The sequence below is a fragment of the Petaurus breviceps genome, unplaced genomic scaffold (genome assembly GCF_028583685.1).
Source record: "Petaurus breviceps papuanus isolate PSGF00001 unplaced genomic scaffold, PetGlider_PUasm1.0 90407, whole genome shotgun sequence".
NCBI classification, from domain to species: domain Eukaryota; kingdom Metazoa; phylum Chordata; class Mammalia; order Diprotodontia; family Petauridae; genus Petaurus; species Petaurus breviceps.
In genome coordinates, this window is record NW_027187241.1 from 1,726,209 (window position 1) to 1,745,773 (window position 19,565).

At 37.1% G+C, this 19,565-nt stretch overlaps 1 protein-coding gene across 1 annotated transcript in view; it reads right to left on the reverse strand.

The window, feature by feature from the left end:
- The window catches only part of HNRNPLL (heterogeneous nuclear ribonucleoprotein L like), a 53,503-nt gene that overhangs the window by 22,008 nt on the left and 11,930 nt on the right, over positions 1 to 19,565 (reverse strand). The window contains exons 2-3 of the mRNA XM_069108600.1: positions 16,713 to 16,831; positions 9,571 to 9,808 (exon numbers count right to left, since the gene is read on the reverse strand). Coding sequence (XP_068964701.1) covers positions 9,571 to 9,808; positions 16,713 to 16,831 — 357 coding nt within the window. The remainder of the gene's footprint in view (positions 1 to 9,570; positions 9,809 to 16,712; positions 16,832 to 19,565) is intronic.

The following is a 19,565-nucleotide window of genomic DNA, read 5'->3' on the forward strand; positions in this document are numbered from 1 at the left end:
GACTGTACAAGATGATTATGCAAACTGGAGCTTATGGCAAAAACAACAAAGCCGAAATGTACCTTTGGGATTTTGGTGTAGGAAACTCCCTTCATCTGGAGTCCAGTACACACCTTTTGAAAAGCAGTTGTTAGCTGCATATTGGGCTTTGGTGGAGACTGAACAACTGACTCTGGGCCATGAAGTGATATTAAGACCTGGAATCCCAATTATGACCTGGGTAATGAGTACCCCAGCTTCTCACAGAATTGGACATGCCCAAGAGGCTAGTATAATCAAATGGAAGTGGTATATTCAAAATAGAGCGAAAACAGGCAAAAGCGGAGTCTCTGCTCTGCATGAATCTATAGCAAACATAGAAATTGAGAGGAGTGACACACCCCCTGAGCCAAAGCAACAGTTGGTACAGTCCACTGTCAAATGGAATGAGGGATATGATGTATTAACTGAGGAACAAAAGAGACATGCATGGTTTACTGATGGGACAGCAAAATATTTGGGGCAAAAAAGACATTGGAAAGCAGTGGCCTATAACCCATGTACTAGAAGGACTTTGGAAAGTACTGGGATAGGTGCAAGTAGCCAATATGCTGAACTTATGGCAGTATATCAAGCCGTCAAAATAGAACAAGGAGGACAGTGTCATATATTCACTGATTCATGGGCGGTAGCTAATCGGTTAGCTACATGGATGCCCATGTGGAAAAATGAAAATTGGGAAATTCATGGGAAACAAGTCTGGGGCAAAGAATTATGGGAAGATATCTGGAACATGTCTTTGGTCACTGACTTGTCAGTTTTTCATGTAGATGCTCACGTGGCCCCCACCACACCAGAACGTGAGTACAATGCTCATGCTGATCGACTGGCAAAGATTGCTACTGAACATATTGTCCCTACTTTGACAACAACTGATGATCCGGTATTAGCAAAATGGGTCCACCAAACAGCAGGCCATTTGGGGGTCCAGGCCACACACCAGTGGGCACAAGATCGAGGTATTAGTATCTCTCATTCACTGTTAAAACAGATAGCAGAAGAATGTCATATATGTCAATTGGAAAAGGAGCGAACTGTTCCTCGGGTAGTAACTGGAGAGATAGCAAGAGGAAAAGTCCCAGCCCAAATCTGGCAAATACATTATATTGGTCCACTACCACTGGATAAAGGATGCAGATTTATATGTACTTGTGTTGATACCTATTCAGGGGTACTAGTAGCTTGTCCCTATAAGAATGCAACCCAGAAAAACACTTTTAAAACCCTAGATCTCATAAGTTTATATTATGGAACCCCAATGCAGATTCAAAGTGACAATGGGTCACATTTCAAAGGCAATGAAATGAAGAAGTATTGTATACTAAACAATATAGAATGGATATATCATATTCCATATTATCCAGAAGCATCTGGGTTAATTGAAAGAATGAATGGATTACTGAAAGAACAATTGAGGAAGTTAAGTTCCAATAATTCATATCAACATTGGAAGGATAATTTGTTCATGGCTTTGCGTAATTTGAATAATAGACCATTGGGAGGAAGTACACCTCTAGCCAGAATAATGACCCCCAATCTGCAAATTAGAAAACAACAAACACACAAGATCCCAAATATTGAGTATTGGACCTTGAGGCCAGATGTCCCAGCACCGTACCCAGGACCACCTGGTTCGGTGGGGTATGATTTACATTGTTTAGAGGACTTTTGGTTGGACAGGAAAGAAGTAAGAAAAATTTCCACTGGAATATGCATAAGAATCCCTAAAAATCACTTTGGACAGATTTTACCCAAATCAGGATTAGCAGCTCAAGGAATACATGTATTGGCTGGAGTAATAGATTCTAATTATCAAGGAGAAATTGTTGTAACATTCCAGAATTTAGGTGAAGGGCCCATACAGATTCACAAGAATGATAGGATAGTTCAAGTGATTATCGTTCCTTGTAAAACAATGCCACTTGTAAAAACTGACCCTCCTTCCAAAATAACTGTCACAGGAACTGAAGGATTTGGTTCTACTGATAGAATAAAATCAGGAGCTAAAGTATGGGTAAAACGGAAGCCAGATGATGTTCCAAAGGCTGCAGAGATTATAGCATATGGGAAGGATAACACTGTAACTATTGTTTATTCTGGAGAAGATGATTACAAAATTGTACCCTTAAGTCATTTATTCTACCGTGAGTGAGGCTACAATAGTCTGGTTATCGTCTCTTTGCTTCTTCTTGATTTTTTGTTTGTTCACCTTGTTTGTTAGATTTGTTTCCACAGGCTTGTACCCTCCATCTGTAGATGCCTGACAGCTTAAGCTGGATGTCACCCCGTCTGCAACTGTGATGTGTCACCCTTGGACCTGGCATCAAGCATATTAAGAACTGACCTCTCAAATGGGACCCCTTAAGACAGGGACAGCCCTACATCCGATTTCAGCAGCAAGTAGCCATAGAAGAAGAGATCTTCACCCCTTACCACAAGATTTTGGGGCCCCATTTGTTCGGGGTGGGGGGAAGGATGAGGAGCTTGTGCTCAAGCCCCACCCTAAAATATGGTTTTTTGTGTTTATTGTGTGCTATTCTTGTTATATTGTTGTAAAATTTTGTTGACACCAGTTATTCCTACTGTATTTTTGCCAAGTAAGGGACATGAAAGATCTTGGGGCCGAATGTAAGGGTTATGGGATTTAAAGATCTCCCATGCCCCATGGACGTACTGACATAGCAGAGCAAGAGAAAGCGGAAATCGAGAGAAAGTGAAAGCCGAGCTAACGGTCCTGCGGTTTGCTAAGCCGAGCTAGCAGTCCTGCGGTTTGCTGACGTAGCGGGAAGGGGCGGAGCAAGAGAAAGCGGAAAGCGAGAGAAAGTGAAAAGCCGAGCTAACAGTCCTGCGGTTGGCGGCGGTTGCGGCAGAGGCAGCGGCAGGGGGAAGCCCTTTTTTTTTTTTTTTTTTTTAGTAAGGACTTTCTGCTAAGGACTCCTGCTGAGGACTGCCAGGGGCCGGAGCTGCTGGGAGTGCGCTTCCCGGACGCTGGGTGGTTGCTGTGAGTGGGGAGAGGAGGACCTTTGCCTGAGGTAGCCTGTTCTGTTTTAAAGGCTTGAGAATGTGGGTGCTTTCTACTTTATCTACCTGTGCCAATGTCATAACTACTCTGATGGCTTTCACTTTCTGGTTTTGGGACTCAGTCTTTTGGTATCTTAATAAATTTTCTAGTTTATTTCCCCAAATGGCAAATATGATGTATTTTGTGATGGATAATTATATCAGCATATTTGTAATCTCTATAGGCATTGTGAATATGGCATTGCTGATACACTACCACACACTGAAACAAAGCTGAATGGATCCTAAAAAATACATCTCCAACCTAAATACTACCCTTTATATCTGAGGACTTCAACTTTAATATTTATACTCCTCTCAAATACCCTCATTTCCCAGTTCATCAACCTCCTTAACTCTCATGGTCTGTATCTTCACTTCACCTCAGTCATACACGGGGATGATCATACCTCTGATTTCATCACCACCCACAGGTACCCCACCTCCAGAATAAAAATGTACAACTCATATTCATGTGACATGTGACCTAGACCTTCTCTATCCTTTCATTTGCCCCCTAGCTCTGTCCCTTTTCTCCCCCTAAACCTATACCCTTCTCCCTACCTCAACCTATAGTCACTCCATCCATCCTTGATTTCCCAGGCTACCTTGTAGGACAGTTCCCCCCTGCTGAGCCTTGGAAAGAACTAATGATTCCAAAAAGGTGATGAATAAGGAAGGAAATATTCCAGGTATCTCTCTTCTTACTTATAATCCTATACCACCAACAGTCAGAGGCTTATCAAATTTAACATACTCAAAATTTAAGTACTTTTCTTTCCCCTTGTACACTTCTTCATCCTAACTTCTCAATTTCTATTCAGAGTACTACCATTCCTCTAGTAAGCAAATCAAGCATTCATTAAGCATTTAGTATCAAGCACTATGTTAAGGATACAAATGGTTTAAAAAAAAAAAAAGGCAGTCCTTAACCTCCAAGAGTTTGCATTCTAATAGAAGAGACAACACATATATAAACTGGTATATACAAGACACATTCAGAGTAAATACAAGGCAACTTTAGAGAGATAGCACTAACAGCCTGGGATACCAGGAAAGACTTCCTGCAGCAGCTATCATTTCAGGTTGTCTTGAATGAAGCCAGGAATTCTAAGAGGCAGCGATCAGGATGAAGTGCATGCTAGGCATCAGAGACAGGGCAAAGGCATGGCAGACGGAAGATGAAGCAACTTATATTCGGAACAAATAAGCTCAATATGGTTGAACAAGCATAAAGTACATGTGAGAAGACTGAAAAGACCGAAAAGAGTCAAGTTGCAAAGACCTTTAAATACCAAAGTAATTTTATTTGATTTTAGAAGTAAGTGGAAAACACTAGCATTTACTGAGTAGACTAATGATATGGTCAGACTTGAATTTGAGAAAAATCAATTTGGCAGTTCTTAGAGAGCTGGTTTGGAGTAGGAAGGAACTTGAGGCAGGGAGATCATTTAAGAGTCTAATGCAGTAACCTAGATGAGAGGTGATGTGGGTGTAAACTAGGGTTGTGACTATGTTAGTGTAGAGGAAGAGGATTAAGACAGAATTCTTCTGGAAACAGAAATGACAAGATTTGATGGAATACATGGTTAAGAGTTAAAGTAAAGAATTAAGGAACACACTGAGGTCCTAAACCTGGATAACTGGAAGGATGGTGGTGCTCTTAACAATAATAGCAAAATTCAAAAGAAGTGTGGGAAAATTATGAGTTCTATTTTGGACATGTTGAGTTTGAGATGCCCCTGAAACATCCCGTTTAAAATGTGCAACATGCAGTTCATGATATAGGACTAGAGGGCAGGATAAATATACAGATCTTGAAGTCATCTGCATAGAGAAGACAACTGAAGTCAATGGAGCTCATGAGATCACCGAGAGAGTATAAAGGAACAAAGGGGAAGAGTGTTCAAAGCCCAAAGGGATGCCTATAGTTAGAGGGTAGGATAGGAATGAAGATCCAAGAAATGAGACTGAGAAGAAACAACCACATAATCAGGAGAAATAACAACAGTATCATGAAAACAAAGAAAGAAGAGAACCTCTAAGAGGACAGTGTGGTCAACAGTGTGAAATACTGCCAAGAAGTCAAGGATGAGGATTGAGAAAAAGTCACTAAAGTTGACAATTAAGAGACTATTGGTAACACTGGAAAGTGTAGTTTTTGTTGATTAATGAGGTCAGAAATCAGAGTACACAGTGTTTAGAAGAGAGTGAAAGAAGAGAAAGTGGAAGTTTGTAACCTCAAAGCCATCCTAAATTCTTTCTTCCTTTCTCCAGCCCCATATCCAATCATCTGCCAAATCTTGCCCATTCTACCATAATATCTTTCAAGTCGTCTCTTGTATTCTCACCATTCACACCACAACCACCATGATCCAGACCCTGATTACTTTACCTGAACCTACCTGCAATAACCCTGTCCATGGCTTTCCTCTCACTAGCCTCTTCCGTCTCCAATCCTTTTTTCACCTAGCTACCAAAACGTACAGGTCTTACCATACCACTCCCCATGGTTACCTATTGCCTCTACAATAAAATATAAACTTCTCTGCTCAGCATTTAAGTCTTTCACAATCCGACTTCAATTGATTTCACACACTTTCTCCTAGCACTCTGCACTAGGCAAACTGATCTTGTTATACTCCATAAATGACAACTCAGCTCCCACTTCTGTCTTTGTATAGGCTGTTTCCTATACCCAAAACACTTTCCTCCTTTATCCCTATCTCTTGGAAGACCTAGCTCTCTTGCCAACTCAAGTGCTTTCCTACTAGGTACCTCTGCTAATTTCCCCAGCTATTAGTAATACTCAACTGTTTTTATTTTGTTTTGGATTCACTTACAGATCTCTAATAAATACTTGTTAAAATAAACTAATCATCAACCAAAAAAACTAGACTGGGAAAAAGTGAGTCACAGGACCTAAGGAAGTCATATTTATAGATAGGAAAGTAGTCTGTGGTTAGATTCAAAGCTGGGAAGACAGAAATTTTAGTCCTTGTGATGGATGCACAGTAAACATTCAAATATTGAATCAAAGAATGAATTACTTTTATTATGGCAAGTAAAGCTCTTTAAAGTTGTAGTAAGATAATAGGTGGTTGGTTGTTGTCCTTCATTCTCGAAGAGACCAAAATGATATCACTGAGTTAGAGTCAAGTTTCAGTGTGTCTGACTGTGGCTGATCAGACCATTTAGGAACTCGGAATGTACTACCACAGGTTGGGCACAAATAGTCCATGTAAACATCTGGGGTAGGTTCTCTAAATTTGTGCATGTCGAATTTCTTTTGAGCTGCTTACAGCACCTTCTCCAATGAGGGCATGCCATGCCATGCTGAGTGGGCCAGTGCCTCCCTTGTCACACAATCCAATCCCATGTCACACAATTCCAAAGTTCTATCTATTGAGTCTGAAAACTAACTGTGATTCTAAGAATCCATTAGAGGAGGTCTAGTTATCTGATCACATTTGAAAGAGGTTCCTAAGTAGCCCATTATCTGAGGTGCTAGAAAAGGAACCTACAATATATTAATAGTGCAATATTATAGCTTAGAGCAACTTATTATATTTAAGTCAATAACTATTTATTAAATTCCAGCTACGTGCCCAGGTACTATGCTAAATGTTGGAAATACATATATATATACATATATATATGAAGGCAAAAATAATCCAAGCCCTCAAGGGAAGCACATTCTAGTGGGAGGAGACAACATGCAAACAATTGCATATAAACAAGATATATACAGAACAAGCTGGAAATAACCTCAGAGGAATGGCACTAACATTAAGAAGGATGAAGAAAAGCTTCTTACAGAAGGTGGGAACTTAGTCGCAATCTGAAAGAAACCAGGAGATGGAGGTAAGGAGGAAGAGCACTTCAGGCATGGGGGATATAGACAATTAAAACACTGGCAGCTGGGAAATGGAATGTCAAGTACAAATAAGTAAAAAGGCCAGTGTCATGTGCAGTGAAGGGTGTAAGGTATAAGAAGACTGGGGAACAGGGATCATTTTGCTAATTGAATGGTAAACTGATATAGGGAAAGGCCTGAAGCAGGGAGACCAACCAAAAAGAAGGCTATTATAATAGTCCAAGTGTAAAATAATGAAGGCCTATACCAGAATAATGGCCATGCCAGAGAAGAGAGAAGGAGACATATATAAGAGATTACTGTGAAGGTAGAAATAGCAGGTCTTGGTAAGAGATTAGATATGAGGGGCTGAGAAAGAAGTAAGGAGCTGAAGATGGCACCTAGGCTGTGAATCTGGATGGTACTTTCAATAGTAATAGGGAAGTCAGAAAGAGGTGGGGATTGGGGGGGAGGGAGGTAAAGATGGGGAGGTGGAGAATGAATTCAATTTCAGACATATTGAATTTAAGTCTATGCAAGATAAGAGACTGGAAGTCTGAAGAGAGGTTTGAGTAAAACAAATGTGAGATACATCTGCACAGAGATAATAACTGAATCTATAACAATTTATATTCAACATATGGTTTTATATTATAATGCATTAGTACATATTTAAATTTTTCAAACATTCTTTGTAATATATAATTTCATAAATACTTAAGTCAAGAAATAGTTGTTCAATTAAAAAGTAGCATAATTCTGTGATTCTCTAGAATTCTCAAGAGGCAAAGCCTAGAAAACACAAGCTGTCATACAGAAAATAACTAAGTTGGATCAGTCATTCCTCCAACTACCAAATAATTAAATTTTAACTCACCATCTAGTGGAGGAAAAGGTCCTACTCAGAGGAAAAATTTAGATACTCCAGCAGTCTAGTGCCAAATTAATAATGCTGTAATGTTAACAGAATTTGACTAAAGAAATGTCAATGTGTAGTGAACTTCCATCAAGTCCTAAGATTTAAGGTAGAGAGCTATACTAACTTAGACCACCCTTACTGCATATTATTAGTCTAGTCAAACTCAAGTGTTCCTTTTACTTAATTTCCTCTAAACACTTCTTTTTTAAATTTAATGTATAAAAGGCAGTTTGATGGCACAGTGTACTAGACATGGAATGAGGAAGACTCAAAGTCAAACTTGGTCTTAAATACTTACTAGCTATGTAAAACTAGCAAGTTGCTTATTAACCTTTGTCTGCCTCAGTTCCCTCATTTAGAAAATTAGTATAACCCATTATATATAATGGGTATATATACCTACTTCCCAGGAGGACTGTGAGGATAAAATGAGACAGTATTTGTAAAGTGCTTTGCAAACCTTAAAGTTATATTAATTCTAGTTACTAGTATTACTCATGATACTATGAATAATTTATAATTAATAATGTTGTTAATAATATTAATGCTATCCTTATAAAAATCCTAATTTTATATAAAACCAAAAAATGAAAAGCTTATTTCTTAGGCTTCAATGAAAACTCAAGTGAATTAGAAAAAAAACAAGAAATACAAAATTTAAAGTTTTCAATAAAATTAGTTCTGAAACTACTTTAACAGACTGTTTAAATCATTCTCAAGTTTCAACATGGTAAACTGCATGACCGACCTAAGCAAATATTCTACCTGCTCCACTGTAAAGTTCTTCCCTCACAAAGTAACATCAGAGACAGCCTTCAAAGCATTCTCTGCCTCACATTCCCTGCCCTTTGGTCTTCTCCCTTATTCTCAGGAATTAAGTTGTAACAGTGATGATCAATAGCATTTACCAAATAAATTGTTTTATTTATTTAAGTTGTTCCTGCCTGCTGTGTAGAATTAAAAAAAAATTTTTACAATCACACAAATAAACTGAAGAGCCTTTGTAGCCTCACTTTAGAGCATAGGTTCCCAAAGTGGATGATACCACTCTCTGGCGGGGTGCTGGAATGATCCAGGGGGGCAGTAGTAGCCTTGGGCGCAAGTAGGGGCATTGAATAAAAATAAGGGGGTGGTGGGAGCATAAGGAAAGAAGAAAGTTATTTGTACATGTTTCATGTGTTAAAGAGTTAAAGTTGCAGTGATTGTTTTCCAAATAAGCACACATAACACAAGTTATAACCAATCTGTGGTCAGGTCTGCCGACAGGTCTTAAGCAATGTTGGCAGGTGAGCATGTCACACATTTTGGGGAAGTCCAGCATGCACTGGCAGGAATATGTGCATGTAATGATTTGTTTACAATACTATATGGTTACATGATGCAATATTCAAGGCAATTAAAACCCACAAATTTACAATAAATTATTAAACTTAAAATGTCATTTTTAGAAAAAAATTTATATTTTTTTGAAATGACACAATTTAAAAAATAAACCATTAAAAAAAGTAGATTTCCAGGATGGCGCTGAGTAATTTCTTTTTAAAGGGGGCAATAGGTCAAATAAGTTTGGGAACCTCTGCTTTAGAGATAAGTTTAAAAATCCAAAAGCATGGATCAGTGACATCTGTAATGTTGAAAATACATATATACATACACGCACATGCACACATATACATACATACATATACGTACGTACCACTGTGATTGGGTAGAGGGGGTTCTGAATGGATAAAAGAAGAACTTTGTTGCCCCCTGATGGATCATCAGTGTTTCCTGGTCGAGTGATCCTTTTACTTGTAGAGTAGTTGAAAAAGGCTTGTTGGCCAGCTATATACACCGGTTCATCAGCAGCAAAGGTGACACACTCTTTGGCACTATCTATGTTTTCAAATTCCACTAGAGCCTGGCGTTTAAATGGCATCATCATCACATAGCTAGTTTCAGAAAAAAAGAAAGCATGAGTTCATGTGTAGTGTCCAGTCCTTTTTATAGTCAGAACAAATACTAATAGTTTTTCTCCAGTAAAACATCAGATAAGCCTTGACCATCTTTACTCAACATCAATCTACTATAGAATTAATCACACACACTGAAGATTAAGTGTTTATTTAGGCACTTATTTCTCTGGGTTATCTTGTTCCTCCTACTTCCCTGGGTCAGAATCATGGTCACATTCACAAGGAAAGTACTAATTGGGTGATGGACTTAATCAGGATAACACTCTCAGATAATAATAATAGATAAAATCCTAATATGGAAATTTAAATTGACCCTGGGTGTCAGAGTTATGTTTCTTTTTTTTTAAAGCAATTGGGGTTAAGGAACTTGTCCAAGGTTACATGGCCAATTATTTTGTGTGGGTGTTAAGTATATGAGGCCAGAATTGATCCGGGTCCTCCCGACTCTGGGGCTGGCGCTCTTATTCACTGCGCCACCTAGCCGCCCCCAAAGTTATATTAAGAAAAAAAAAGACTGATATCATACTGAGGAAAATCACCCTCCTCCCTCCTGCCTTTTCTGGATATCTAATACCCTTCAATATCAGGTAGGTTATTACATATCAGGTAGGTAGTAATAACATACTCAACCTCACAGTGACCCAGGTAACTCTCTAAACTAAAAGTTGCAAAATAGTAGTCAAATATGTATTTATAAAGGGAATTTTAGCATCAGGAACTCCTTATATTGATTTAAGACTCAATATGATAATTCTGTTGCTAATAATAACATACATTTCCAAAATGTTTGGTAAGGTAAAAAGCAGTCGCTGTGGAATGATCAAATTTTCAATGTTAAATTATAAATATTAAATATTTACTACTCTCTTCCCACTTAAATTTTTTTAACTACACTAAAGAACCCTTTTTTTTATAAGAAGCACCCATTTTTCAGAGCCTGGAACCAAGAAAAAGTCAATGTGTTTAAAAATGTGGTTCTCATTCATGGCACACTATTAGCAATGGTTCACAATCAGGTTACCAGGGGCATCCTGGTATCCCTACAAACAATCAAGGGGCACAGAGCAAATAAGACAATTTTTTTTCTTTATTATGTGGAAGAAGGATGGCTTCAATCAATACTTTAAGGGATTAATTTCATTAGTGTGGGTATTCCTTCTACCAATAAATATCACAACACTTTTACAATTTACAAAGTTGTCTTTGAGAGTTGCTGTGGCTGAAATATTCATCACCCTGCAGCCAACTTGCAGTGATGAGCTTTTCTGAAGACAGGTTTGTCCTTGTACAACAAACATAAAATCCATCACCAGACTCAAACTCCCAAGACTTTGCACACTGGTACGACTTATAAGCATTTGTACTCTCTGCTGGTAAAGCTTTTGAGAATGCAGAGTCCCCTATATAAAACAAGGAAAAAGGCTTTCAGAGAAAGACAGGACTAGGAAGGGTCCTCGAAAGTCAGCTAGTCCCACTTTCTCATTTTACAGACAAGTAAACTGAGGTCCAGGGACTTGCCCAATGTCACAAAGGTCGCCTCAGAGGCATAATTTAAATCAGGTCTTCTGACTCCAGGGCCAATATTCTTTCCACTGTACCAACAATGATAACATTTATTAAGTGCTTATTATGTGCCAGGAATGAGGTCCTATCCTTACTCTGGTCATCCCAATCTAAAAAGACAATGGAATCTGGAAAAAGTAAGGCAGTGCATTTAAAGAATGACTAAACATAAAAGCAGAATACAAATCTTGGCAAGAAAGAAAAAGATGATTTTCTAGAAAGGGAAAGCCTTCAAGAAAGAAGTGTACAAGAATTCATATAGCACCCTGGAGTCAGAGCTTTACCAAGAAAAAAAGACTGAGGAAAACTGACCTCCTATCCCTACCTTATCTGGATTAATTTTATACCCTTTAATATCCTATGATGTTGGTAACAACATACAAATAACACTCTTTGCTTCTTTGGACAAAAGAACCAAATAAGCTAAAGGGCTAAGGGATGAATTCTTTATATATATTCTCGTATACACCTGGCCTTAATGACATTGCTTTCTATTACTCAGACTAGAAGAAACAAAAATATAAGAGATGAATAGATTTAAACTTGCATGAAAAACTTAAAAATCCAAGGCCTACTTTTTTTTTTCTTTTAAGCAATTGGGGTTAAGTAACTTGCTCAAGGTTACACAGCCAGGTGTTTCTGGGTGGGTGCTAAGTGTCTGAGCCCGGGATTCGATCTCCAGGTCTTCTCAACACTGGCGAGCCGGTGCTCTTACTCGCTGTGCTACCTGGCCGCCCCAAGGCCTATTTTTAAGAGTGGAAAGAAGAATGAACTTTCTTCCTTCTTGTCAGGGTACCATAACAATTGTAGAATATCTTTATCTGCACCACACAACTTAGCCCTTTATTATACTGGTTTATTCTGTTTGATATGTGTCTTGTCGCCAAGATTACAACTATCTTAAGGGCAGAACTTTAGAATCCTCCGAGTGTTGTTCAACAAATACTTCCTGACTGATGTGCAGATGGAAGAATTTGCTGTAATTAGCTATGTACAAAAAAAGGGTATTTACCCCCAAATGGCTTCACAATTACCTAGCACTGAACAACTGTGCACAGTTAGTCCTGCTCTTCTAGCATCCTACATTTCATGGATGTTACAATCATTCCAATATCAAACTCAATTTTTGTTTTCCAAGTTGTGCTTTTAATTTTCCCAACTTTATTTTTGGCCAACAACTCCAACATTTCTTAGCTATAAAGAACTACAAAGAGAGGCTCAGACACTAAGGATGAAAAAAATGTGCAAAGCTGCCTGCTTCTTTTCAGCTGCTTGGTGAGAATGCACTATCAAAACGCTGGCCAGCTGATTCCCACAGTTCAATGCCAATACCAAGGTTTCGATTCAAAAAAGAATTTTTTAATGCCAGAGTGCCAGTACTGTGGCAGACCCTGATGAAAAGGAAAGCCCCCTTGCCTTCTAGGAAGGATATTTCCATTTTACTTGCATTCAAGTCTATCTGCTATGACCAGACTTCTGCTTTGATCTACAGCCTCCTTAGAACAGCCTCAAGTGATTGTCTCTATGTGAACTCCAAAAGGTCTAAACTGACATGGACCTACTGGCACCTATTCCAAACACAAGAAAACTGCCTGTGGCTTTCTTTGGAGTTAGCTTGAACCATTAGTGCTGAAACAAAACCATAGTAGTCTTTGGAGTGGAAGTGAAGTAGGGAATAATACTTTCTCAGGTATTCAACTTTCATAAGGTGCTATTATTGTACAATAAAAGGCTCAACCTAATTCTATTGGCCACTTCCTTCAAAGAGGAACCTATTATTGCTAGATACCTTCTAAGCACTCATTAGCTATTTTTAATATCATCAACATACTCTGATGTTAGTTAACTTCCAGTTAACTTCCCAGAAACTTTTATTGTTCAAAGCAAGAAAAGCACAAACCTAAAATTTTTCTGTTGAATCTTCCATTTTATGAGGAGCAATGCAGCATGGTGGAAACAGCATGATACAGAAAAACCTAAGCTTGAATTGTACTTCTGACACTGTGAGCTCTGTGAACCTAAGCAAGTCCCTTACGTACTCTGAACTTTCTCTTCTGTAAAAAGGGACAATATAGCACCTATCTCACGAGGCTGTCAGAAGGATCAAATGACAATGTATATAAAGTGTTTGGTGAACCATAAACAGGCTGTCATAAATATCAAATATTATTTTCAGTTTGGTTTACATCCCAGATGCCTACAAACTAGAAAACAATGGTTTTGTCAAAAAACAAACATAATCAACTCAACTTTCAACTGCCCATTTTAAGAATAGTGACATAAGTATTAAAAAATAATTTATTACACAGTTTTGGAATATAGCACATAAGAACATAGATTTAAAGGTAAAGGGGACTTTATAAGACATCTAATCCAATCTTCTCATTTTACAGATGAAGAAACTGAGACCTAGGAGGTGAATGCAACTTATTAGCTGTATGACTTTGGGTAAGACATGGGACATCTCTGGGTCTCAGACTGCTCAGCTATAAAATGAGGAGACTGGGTTGGAGGATTTTTCCAAATCCCTGGCCTAAATGAACTATAACCTAGCATACTGAAAAACCTGGCAGATGTGATTATTGAGTCATTGTCAGACATATCTGAAAGATTGTGCAGGAATACAGAGATATACAGTGGGAATGGAAAAGACAAATGTCCCAATTTTCAAAAAATGAGGAAAAAGGAGCCTAAAAACTACAACCTAACAAATTTTACCCACTGGAATATCTAGAAAAATTTTGAAACATTATTTAAGATGACGCTTAGTGAACATTTAGAAAATGAAGTAGTGCTCCATGTCTTCATCAAGAAGAGGTCATGCCAGACTAACCTCATGCTCTTTATTTGACAGGGTAAGCAAATTCAAGAGACTGGTATGGATAAAGTTGAGATTTTAACAAAGCATTTGAAAAAATCTTCTTGTGATATTCTTGTAGAAAGGTGAAGATATGAGCCAGATGATAGTACAATTAAGTGGATTCAGAACTGGTTCAATGGCCAGACTCAAACATCAATGGATTGATTTCAACTTGTTCATCTCCAATGGAATGCCCTAGAAATATGTGCTTGGACCTATGCTGTTTTATATTTCTATCGGTGATTTTGAATAATGACATAAATTACATGCTTATTTTGTTTGCAGGTGACAAAAAGCTGGTAAAGATAATTAACAAATTGTAATTGGTCAGAATTTTAAAAAATCTTGACAGGCTAGAATACTGGGCCTAATTTATTATGAAATTTAATAGAGACAGATTTAAAGCTTTACACATAAAAAATTACAAAAGATGGAGGGACTGCAAAAAATAAGCATCATCAAAGTAGTGCTAGTAGAGCTGTGGACTGATACAATCACTCCAGAAAGCCATTTGGAACCATCACCCAAAAGTTAATTAATTGTGCTTATCCTTTGACCCAGCAATACCACTACAAGACCTATACCCCTAAAGACATCAAAGAGAGAAGAAAAGAACCCATATATACAAAAATATCTGTAGTAGCTCTTTTTGTGGTGACAAAGAACTAGAATTCAAAGTGTCTATCAAATGCAGAATGACTAAATTCTTTTCTATTAATATAATAAAACAAAATATTATTATACCATAAGAAATTACAAAAGGGATAGTTTCATGGAAACTGAGATGTATGAACTAATGCAGAATAAAGTGAACAGATGAGAACAATATATAGTATCATAAGGAAATAATTTTGAAAGACTTAAGAATGCTGACCCATTAATGTCATGAAGAACCACGATTTCAAAGGACTGATATTGAAGAATGCTACCCACCTCCTGACAGAGCTAATGGACTCAAGTTACAGAATGAGACAATATACTTTACATGGCCAATGTGGGAATTTGTTTTGCTTGACCATGCCTATTTGTTACAAGGGTTTGTTTTTCTTTTCTTTTTTTTATTAAGGGGAAGGTAAAAAAGAAAATAAGTACATACATTTTTTTTAATGACCTATGGAAAGTATGTGAAAAGAGAAAAAAAAAAGGCTGAAGAGCTAAAATATAATAAGGTAGCAATGACACCAAAAACTAACTTGAATTTCAGTTTTTAATGGATTTTTTAAAACACAAACATATTTTCCTAACAAAATTCATTTCTTGGGGGACAAATTATAAAAGCTTTAAGGACGGTTTCACATTTGAGAAAATAAATACTATTCTCTCCATTCTTCTTTAAAGGGCCTAATGGAAACTAAGAGTTTCTGATGAATTAATTTACCAAAATTGATTTTATAGCCCACACTGTTATCAGGGTAGATAATTAGTACGAATTCAGTTTTTCTTCCATCTATAATGTAATTTTTCTAGGTATAAAAGAACATTTAATTATCATATGTTCCCGCCCCCCAAAAAAGTCCTACATTTGGCTCCAAAAAGGTCAACTTCACAAATACAAAAGGAGGAAGGCATGGTTAAGACCTAAGTTTATCTTAAAGAGACAGGGGAGTTTTCATGGACTGCAAGCTCAGCAGAGGTCAACACTGTGGTGTGGTGACCAGGAAATCTAATGTAATCTTAGGGCGTATTAAAAGATATGCAATAACTGAGATGAGGGTGAGTAAAAGACTGCTGTATTCTGCTTTGGTCAGATGAAAACTAAAGTACCTATGTTTAGTTCTGGGAACATTTTAGAAAGGACAACGATAAATTAGAATATGTCCAGAGGAGGTCCATTAGAAAGGTAAAGGGCAAATTTAAGTCATACGAGGATTAATTGAAGGAATTAAGGATAATTGTTCTGGAAAATTTAGGGGAAACATTATAGTTGTCTTCAAGTTTTTAAAAGAGCTATCAGTGGAAAGAAGACTAAACTTGTTTTCCTTTGCTCAAAAACTAGGAACTAGGAACAACAAAAGGAAATTGCAAAAAGGCAAGTTTAATCTTTATTTAAGAAAAATCTAACAATTGAAGCTTTTGAAGAGTGAAATGGGCTGTTCCCAGTTTGATTCTCTTCCAACCGGTAGCCCCCACTGGAAGTCTTTAAGCAAAGGCTGGATGACTACTTTGAGGAGATCATGAATGGGATTCTTGTTCAGTTACCTCTGAGGTCCCTTCCAGCTTTTAAGATCTTGTAATTCTTTAGAGCCTTCCCGCTCTAAATCTATGTTTCTCAGATGAAATATGCCTATATAAATTTCAGAGGAAAGAAAAACAAAATGTACATGCAAAACCCCACAAGCATTGGTTTAAAAGATTTTAAAACTAAGTCACACTCAAACTTAACATCTACTATATTAGGGCACTACAGACCTCTCCCAGTAATTCAACTAATTTGCAGCTATTGTCAATTGTACATACCATATTGTTCCAAATTTTTCAAGAGCCTCCACAAGGTCTGCTTCCACAACTGATTCACAGAGCCCTCGAACATGAACAACAGGAGAAACAGAAACTTTATGATGACTTCCACCTGCCTCCTAGAGCAAGGAAAAAATAAATTTCTGGTTATATCTTTTATAATCTAAACACCATACTTTTGCAAATTTAATTTTTATTTTAAAAACTTAAATCATACTCCCAATTAGTAAGATTACATAAGAGAAAAGTATTCAGTTAAACATTGGGTTTTCAAAAGTTCTCAAATAATAGCTTTCAATCATAACTTGAATGCAAAACAAAATTATTTCAGAATTCAACTCTGCATACAGAGAATCACAAATACAATTTCAAGAAGCTATCTTGATATAACTTGACTGTGGATACTATATCTCACTATTTACCTTCATTATCTTTTCTTCAAAACCCAAGTTCTAAATAACCTTTAGTACCAAAAATCCCATTTTTGTCCTCGAGAGCATTAACCAAATAATATTATACCACTCAAGATGATGACATACTTTCAGTTGTTTTTCTCCTGTGATAGTAATGGATTTACCATTATCATTAATCAATTAACTAGGGAATAAGCTGGTCCCATTACAATTTGGGAATAGCTCACTTAGGGACCAATTTGCACGACAACCTATAATTTCATGTTTTTATCTTTCCTTATGAGTATTAAATACTCAAACCTGCTAATCAAATGGAAAGGAATCATAAAATCTTTGAGCTCTAAGCACCTCAAAAAGGATTATCTAGTTTATCCCGCTCACTTTATAGATAAGGAAACTAAGGTCTAGAGGGGAAAGAAGGAAATGGGAAGGAGTTAAGCATTTATAGGATAAATGATTTGTCCATGGCTACACAAATTAGCAGTATAGGCCCAGGTTCTTATTCTCAGTCTCTTTATACCATAGCATGCTGCCTCTAATTCTTCTTGTGGATTCCTTTATGAAAATCTATCCTTCCCCTAAAGGGGATATTATGGGTGTTTGAACACAAACCATTTAAATATAAATAAGGAGTTTCAAAAATGTAAAGTAAATTATAGGAACTAGAACTGGAAAAGACCCTAGTAGCAATCTACTCCAACTTATCATTCCACAGACTGGGAAATTAGGACTGTGGGAGGTTAAAAAAAAAAAAAAAAGACGACCAACAGGTACACAGTTGAATCTGAAGCCAGGTCCTTTGATTCCAAACCCAGCATTCTTTCCGTCTATACACACCATGCTGCATCTCATCTATGAAAATTCTTTAAAAACAGATGGCTCAAGAAACCATGAGGGAGATTGTAAGAAAATATGATGATACCCAGGAAGCAGCCATTATCAAATCTACTTATGTGTCTCCAACTACTCCATTACACGGACCTTCTGTTCTAATCAACAGCACATTCACATCTCCTTTCCTTTGATCACACACATTCCCCCTTGGCTAGAACACCTATCTCTTTCCTTTCTGCTTCACCAAGTGCTAGGCTCTTTTTATGGTCCCACTTCACCTTCTGGATGACACCTGTTGTTGATCACCACAGTTCTCAATGATCCTCCTCTGAACTGATGCAGAACTTAAGTCTTTACCATTCATTTGGCCCTTAAAAAAATACTTGGTACCACAAAATCTCAACTATACTATAAATCAGTAGTCATTAAAACAACTTCATAACGATTAAAAAATATTGGGTCTGTGAAACTGAGTAGAAAAGAAGCAGAAGCAAAAGCTTTGCTTTTGAATATGTGCCACAAGTTAAATATGTGCCAGACATTAGAGACACAAAAGACAAAAATGAAACAGTCCTTGTCCTCAAGAAGCTTCAATTCCATCAAGGGAAACATGTACATAAATAAAAGCAAAATACACACAAAATAAATACAAAGTATTTTCAAGGTAGGTACTAGTAGATGGAGGGAAGAGCATCAGAAAAGGTTTCATTTAAGTTGAAATATGAAGAGAGCTAAGGACTCTAAGAGGAGATTAGGACATTCCAGGAATGGGAGACAATCTGTGAAAAAGCAAGGAGAATGGGAAATGTAATGCTGTATAGGAGATACAGCACAGAGACCAGTAGTGCTGGATTAGACTGTGTGAAAAATGAGTAATAAGACTAAAAATACAGACTAAAGGCAGATTGTGAAATGTTCTAAATGCCAAACAGAATATTTTATCCTAGAGGCAACAGAGAGTCAGTAGACCTCCAAACTCCAGCAACAGAATGACATATTCAGACATGTGTTTTAGAAGTATCAGTCACTTTATCAGGTATGTGGAAAATGTACTAGAGAAGGGAGAAAGTGGAAAAGAGAGATCAATTCAAAGGTTATTACAACAGTCCAGGAAATTGTTAAATAAGAGCCTGCATTAGGGTGGTGAAAGTAGAAAGAAGATAATGAATTTATGAGTCAATATGGAGGCTTGGTCTCACTTTCATTATTGATAAAAAGTCTGATAATATATAATATTGATAATGGTAATATATACATAATATGGAACTAACACAAATATAAGACCAACAACTCCTTTCCCAGTGGATAAGCAGTAACAGAATATGAAAAAAAATTGTTAACTATCAATGACCATATTAAAAGTGCTACAAAACACTAATAAATATGCAAATTAAAACTATGTGGTTTCAGCTTATGTCCATCAAATTGGCCAAGATGACCGAAGATAAATAATCAAGGTAGAAAAAGTTATGAAAAGGCAAGAATACTAATATACTGTTGTTAGAGTTGTGAATTGGTTCAACTGTTTTGGAAAACAATTAGGAATTACACTTTTAAAAAGTGATTAAAATGGCATATATCCCAAGGTCAAAAACAGAAAAGTCCT